Source organism: Piliocolobus tephrosceles, chromosome 16, assembly GCF_002776525.5.
Source record: "Piliocolobus tephrosceles isolate RC106 chromosome 16, ASM277652v3, whole genome shotgun sequence".
NCBI classification, from domain to species: domain Eukaryota; kingdom Metazoa; phylum Chordata; class Mammalia; order Primates; family Cercopithecidae; genus Piliocolobus; species Piliocolobus tephrosceles.
In genome coordinates this window covers 49,234,282-49,240,144 of record NC_045449.1, presented here as the reverse complement: position 1 = coordinate 49,240,144, position 5,863 = coordinate 49,234,282, and the positions used below count along the sequence as shown (strand labels likewise).

General features: G+C 58.2%; 1 protein-coding gene across 17 annotated transcripts in view; it reads right to left on the bottom strand.

Annotated features, from left to right (window-relative positions):
• Positions 1–935: 935 nt before the first annotated feature.
• Positions 936–5,863, bottom strand: part of RARA (retinoic acid receptor alpha) — a 48,300-nt gene continuing 43,372 nt past the window's right edge. For all 17 annotated transcript variants that reach the window (XM_023204212.1, XM_023204205.1, XM_023204213.2 and 14 more), the window contains 3 exons: positions 4,088–4,292; positions 3,177–3,335; positions 936–2,585 (listed from right to left, as the gene is read on the bottom strand). In XM_023204212.1, coding sequence (XP_023059980.1) covers positions 2,368–2,585; positions 3,177–3,335; positions 4,088–4,292 — 582 coding nt within the window. In that variant the 3' untranslated portion in view covers positions 936–2,367. The remainder of the gene's footprint in view (positions 2,586–3,176; positions 3,336–4,087; positions 4,293–5,863) is intronic.

Sequence of the window (5,863 nt, the reverse complement as noted above, 5' to 3'; positions counted from 1 at the left end):
GGGCTGGGCTCCTAAGCTTCCATCCCAATCCTGTGTTCTTGTTAGGTTTCTTTCTTTTCTTCTTTCTTTCTTTTCTTCTTTTTCTTCTTTCTTTCTTTTTTCTTTCTTTTCTTCTTTCCTTTTTTTCTCTCCTCCCTCTTCCTCTTCCTCTTCCTCCTCTTCTTCTTCTTCTTCTTTCTCTCCCTCTCTCTCCTCTTTCTCTTTTGTGGGATGGAATCCTGCTCTGTCGCCCAGACTGGAGTGCAGTGGCGTGATCTCAGCTCACTGCAACCTCTGCCTCCCAGGTTCTGCCTCAGCCTCCCGAATAGCTGGGATTACAGGCGCCCGCCACCACGCCCAGCTAATTTTTTTGTATTTTTAGTAGAGACGGTGTTTCACCATGTTGGCCAGGCTGGTTTTGAACTCCTGACCTCAAGTGATCCGCCCACAGCCTCCCAAAGTGCTGGAATTACAGGCGTGAACCACTGCGTCTGGCCTCTTGTTAGGTTTATATGACTCCCTGACCCCAGCTCCTGTGCCATCTGTCATTCCTGCCGTGATGGTCAAGGCTGGACCCAGCCTCTGGCTTCCTAAGGACCAGGAATGTCTAGGGGTGGGTCCGGCTTCCTCCCTCAGACTAGGGGTTCCCTGAAGGTGGGGGCAGCTTTCCTCCTCTCCCCTCCCACTCCCAGACTGGGGCTCCTTGACGTGGGCAGTGTGGATCTCCAGACTGAGGGCTTCCCAAGGGGCAGGACTTTCTCCTTCTCAGCATCTCCAAAGACCCCTGCACAAGGTAAGCCTCAGAAGGCAGCTTGGAAGGGTGCACTGGCCAGCCCCTTGGCCCCAGTGCTCATTCCTGACCATCACAGGCCCAGAGCACATGAGGAAACCCATTCCGAGCCCCCAGCCCAGACGCCAAGAGGAGGGGGTGGAGGCAGCAAGGCTGGAGGCATGTATAGAATAAATAGAACTTTATTCTTTATCCAGTAGATCTCAGTGGAAAGCCCAACAGTAACAGGTGCACCCACGGGCTCCAGGGGAAGGGGCCCCAACCCCTGGTGGAGGAGGTCAGGGCAGAGCCGGCTCCCCCAGCCAGGGGTGCAGGGGTGAGGGGAGACCCCCTGTAGGCCCGTCCTGCGGGGTAAGGAGGGGGCGCGGGGATGGGACAGGTGAGGGGTGGGGGGCAGGCCAGGGAAATGGAGGAACTCAGGCCAAGTGTGTGTCGGCCCATCTACTGTCCAGTGTGTGTGTGTGTGTGTGTGTGTGTGTGCGCCCGCACGCGCATGTGTGTGGGTGTGTCTGGGGGCCCTGTGGGGGCGCTGGTGGCTGAGGCCGGGGGTGGGGACAGCTCAAGCCCCTGGCCAGCCCCTTCACAGTGGGGGCTGGGGGGCCTGGATGATGTGGGCCCTGACAGGAGGCAGCTCTGCCGAGGAGCGGGGTCTGTGAAAACTCCATGTGTCCCGGGGCCCCTGCTCGGCCCCTGCTCCATGGCTCATGGTGGGTGCAGGCAAGTGCCAAGGCCAGGAGCCTGTCCTTCCAGGGCTACCCCACACCGTCCACACCCAGTGGTCAGGCAGGAGAAAGGGGCTGGCAGCTTCTCCAGTACGAGGGAGGGGAAGGCAGGCCTTGGAAAGTTAGTACTTCACAGTTTTAAAGAGAAAACTGACGAGGAAAAGGCTGAGGAGGAGAACTGGGGGGCACAGGGACACGAAAGGAGAGTGGGGGCCCCTTCCGAGCCACTCCCTCCCCCGGACCCACCCCCTCCAGCTCTGGATCCAGCTCCCCCCAAGACACAGCACAAATTCCTTCAGTATAAATGTGCTTAAAATGAAAATTCTTATTAAAAAAAATCAAAACCAAAAAAATTAAAATAAAAACAAAACCAGCGAGAATTAATACCTGGGGTTGGTACGGCAGGGTATGTACAGGGGGAACCCCCCGCCCCTGTCCCACCCCCTCTGTCACCAACCAAGGCAGGGGGGAGGTTGAGGTTCCCCAGCTGGGGAGCAATGGCTTGTGAGTTCTGAGGATGGGGGAGCCAAGTCCTGGCGTTTGCTGGTGATGAAGATGTGGTGAGCTGGGCAGAGGGGTGTCCTGATGAACATGAGGCCCCAGGGGACCCATCCTGAGACCCGGGACCAGGGCCTCACTCAGTTCCCGGCCTCGGCCTCTGACGTCAGCCCAGGCTGTGGGAGCAGGCAGTCCACTGAGGGCCCAGGCCTCTGTCCAAGGAGTTGCGGCCTCCTCCCTGCCCGTCCCCCAGGGAAGGTCCCCAGTACTGCCCGGGAGGACAGGTGGGGGCAGGGCTGGCAGGGGTCACATGGTCGGTAGAAAGGCAGAGAAAAGCCGGGGCGGAGGGCGAGGGCTGTGTCCATGTGGCGTGGGCGGTCACGGGGAGTGGGTGGCCGGGCTGCTTCTGTTGGAGCTGGGGCTGAGGCTGGGGCTACAGCTGCCTGGCGGGGGGGCCAGGCCACCCCCGTCCCGCCCCACACCCCCCGGTTGTCCGCTCAGAGTGTCCAGGCCCTCTGAGTTCTCCAGCATTTCCTGGATGAGAGGCGGCATGGAGCCCGGGATCTCCATCTTCAGCGTGATCACCCGCTCAGCCCCTGCGGGAAAGGAGGGGGCAGAGGTCAGCACACTGGGCCAGCCCTCCCAGCCCCAGCCCCAGCAAGCCTGGCTCGAGGTGGGAAGATCAATACTACTGATATTAGCTCTTTCTTGGGATTAGTTCTTTGACACGAGCCAGCTCTCTTAGCCCCCAAGTCCAGAGGCTGGTGGCAATGGGGCAAAGTGGTCCTGAACTCTGGTTCCAGGGCCAGACTGGCAGCCTGGGCTGGACACCACGTCCTTCCTTCTTCTATGCTGTGTGCTAGGGATTATCCTCACTCCTCTGTAAACACGATCATGTTATCCCTGCCCCTCAGAAGGGAAACTGCAGCCCGGAGCTGTTAAGTGACCCGCACAAGGACACACGCCCATGTGTGTGGTTCCAGAACCATGATCTGAACTACCACAAGAAGGTGAGTGACACAGGCAGGCCACCTTGGCACAGTGGAGTCACTAGGGGACCTCGGCCTAGACACAGATGGGGACAGGTGTCGTATTCTCCTGGCACAAAGACACAGGGTGCTGGCTTGGATGTGGGGGCCTGGGCCAGGTGTTGAGGGCCGGCACCCCTCCAGGTCTGGGAGCCTCACCCTTGGCGCTGATGCTTCGCAGGTCAGTGATCTTCATCAGCATCTTGGGGAACATGTGGGGGCGGCTGGGCCTCCGCTTTCGCACGTAGACCTTTAGCGCCTCCAGCAGCGGCTCCTGCAGCATGTCCACGCGGTCAGGCTGCTCCAGGTCCTGGCGGTCTGAGGAAGCAGAGCCACCCTCTGAGCAGCTGGGAACACAGCTGCACCCCCAGCCTCGGCCACCGGGGGGCGTGCCTGCCCAGGCCATGGAGGAGAACAGCTCGCAGGCGCCTCCCTACACAGGGCAGGGCTCGGGGTCTCTGCTGCTGCAGGGGACAGAGGCCCTTAAAAGGGAGCAATGGGCTGAGGGTGGCAGGGTGTCCCAAACCCTCCCTATGAGCCCAGTTCATGGGATGGGACCCCAAATGGGCAGTGTCATCCCCAAGCGGGGAGAGGGTTCCCAGGCAGGCTCCCACTCCCACTTGTTATTTTGGAAACCAGATGAAATGGCAGAAATCACAATAAAACAGCAACTAACAAGCACTGGAGCTCGTTCTGGGCACCTGCACAGTGTGTTACCACCGCAATCCTCCCATGGACCTCATGAGCTAGAGACCGTTCCTGCCCCCACTGTACAGAAACGGAGGCCCAGAGAAGTTCAGCAACCTGCTCAGGGTCATGCATCAGCCACGAAGTGACCCTGGGAGGTCCGACCCTCAAACCCTCACTCTTAACCTCCCTAGAAGGGGTGTTGCCCAGAAATTGGGAACAGGAGTCCAGGCCCCACACGGCCCCCTTGCTGTGTAGCTGCAGACCAGATCCTGCCCTCTAGAGAGGCCTGACAAGAGGCGGCCTGAAAGAGTTCCCTGGAAGAGACTCTGGGGCTGCACTCCTGCCCCAGGCCCAGCCCCTAGACCCAGGCCCCTGCCCACCTCCGCAGATGAGGCAGATGGCGCTGAGCAGCCCCGTCTCCGCATCATCCATCTCCAGGGGCAGCAGCTGGTTGGCGAAGGCAAAGACCAGGTCGGTGAGGGGGCCGAAGCCAGCGTTGTGCATCTGGGTCCGGTTCAGGGTCAGCCCGTCGGAGAAGGTCATGGTGTCCTGCTCAGGTGTGTACCGCGTGCAGATCCGCAGGATCTGGGTGCAGAGGATGCACGGGTTCAGGGACTGAACCCCACCCACTCCGAGCACTTGGCACCAGCACTCCCGGAGGACCACCTGGCAGGCGGCCAGAGCAATGCTGTCTGATAGAATTTTCTACAATGATGGAAAGGTTCTATGTCTGCACCATCCAATACCTCAGCCACCAGCCGCATGCATCTATTGAGTACTTGAAATGTGGCTAATGCAATTGAGGAACCGAATTGAGTTTAATTTTAATTAATTTAAATTTAAATAGTCACATGTGGCAAGCAGCTACTGTACTGGACAGTGCGGGTCCAGGTCATCCTGCCTCCATGCAGAGAATTTAGGAACACTGGGCTGCTGCCTACAGCTCCCAGGATGGGGCACACAACAGGTGCTCAGTAAACGTGTATTGGTTTGAACTATGTTGCAGGAACCCAGAACGCGCCTCCTGCATCCAGGGCGTGGGGATGGGAGTCCCTGCAGGTAGCACAATCTAAACCTCCCACCCATCACCCGCCTCAACATTCAGAGGCATCCACAGGGAAATGACAGTCTGCCAGGCACCATGGCTCACACCTGTAATCCCAACACTTTGGGAGGCCGAGATGGGCGGATCACCTGAGGTCAGGAGTTCGAGACCTGCCTGTCCAACATGGTGAAACCCCATCTCTACTAAAAATACAAAAATCAGCCGGGCGTGGTGGCGGCCACCTGTAATCCCAGCCACTCAGAAGGCTGAGGCAGGAGAATTGCTTAAGGCAGCGGTTGCAGGCTGCAGTGAGCCGAGATCGTACTACTACACTCCAGCCTGGGTGACAAGAGTGAAACTCCGTCTCAAAAAAGATAAAAATAAAAGGAAATGACAGCCTCGTCAAATCCCAGGTTCCCCACCCTGGAGGTGACCAAAAGGGAACAGGTGGACTGAGCCCTTGTCAGGAAGAGCAGGAAGGAGAGCGCTCCCTCCAGCCTAGGTTTTGGCAGTTCCCACTGCCTCTTCCTGCTCCCAACCCCTGCCTCCAGCCTCCAGCCCAGTCCACCCTCAGGCTCACTGAGTGCCCGGCAGTCCCCTGAGCTCAGCATGGCCTCACAGCAGCAAGTCTTTCACTTCCTGCTCCTGAGTTAGGGTTACCCTCTCACCTCCCCCTCTACAAACCCCTAGATGTCACCTCCTCTGAGACATCATCCTTCAGGCCCAAGCAGTCATGAGCCCTCCCCCCATCTCCAGGTAGCATTGATCACAGTTTTGCAACCTCTGTTGACTTATCTCTTGCCTCACATGGAAGGTTTCAAGAGTGGGGATGGTGGTGCGTTCACCGCTGGGTTCCTGACACCCAGTTCGAACACTGGCCAGAGGATCCTAGGTGAATCTTTCTGATTTTTTGCAGAAACAAGGTGTCACTACGTTGCCCAGGGTGGTCTTGAACTTCCAGCCTCAAGTGATCCTCTTGCCTCACTTGGTCTCCCAAAGTGCTGGGATTACAGGTATGAGCCACTGCGCCTGGCCCCTAGGTGAATCTTTATTATTGGCTAAACGGATGGATGGATGGATGGATGGATGGATGGATGGATGGATGGATGGA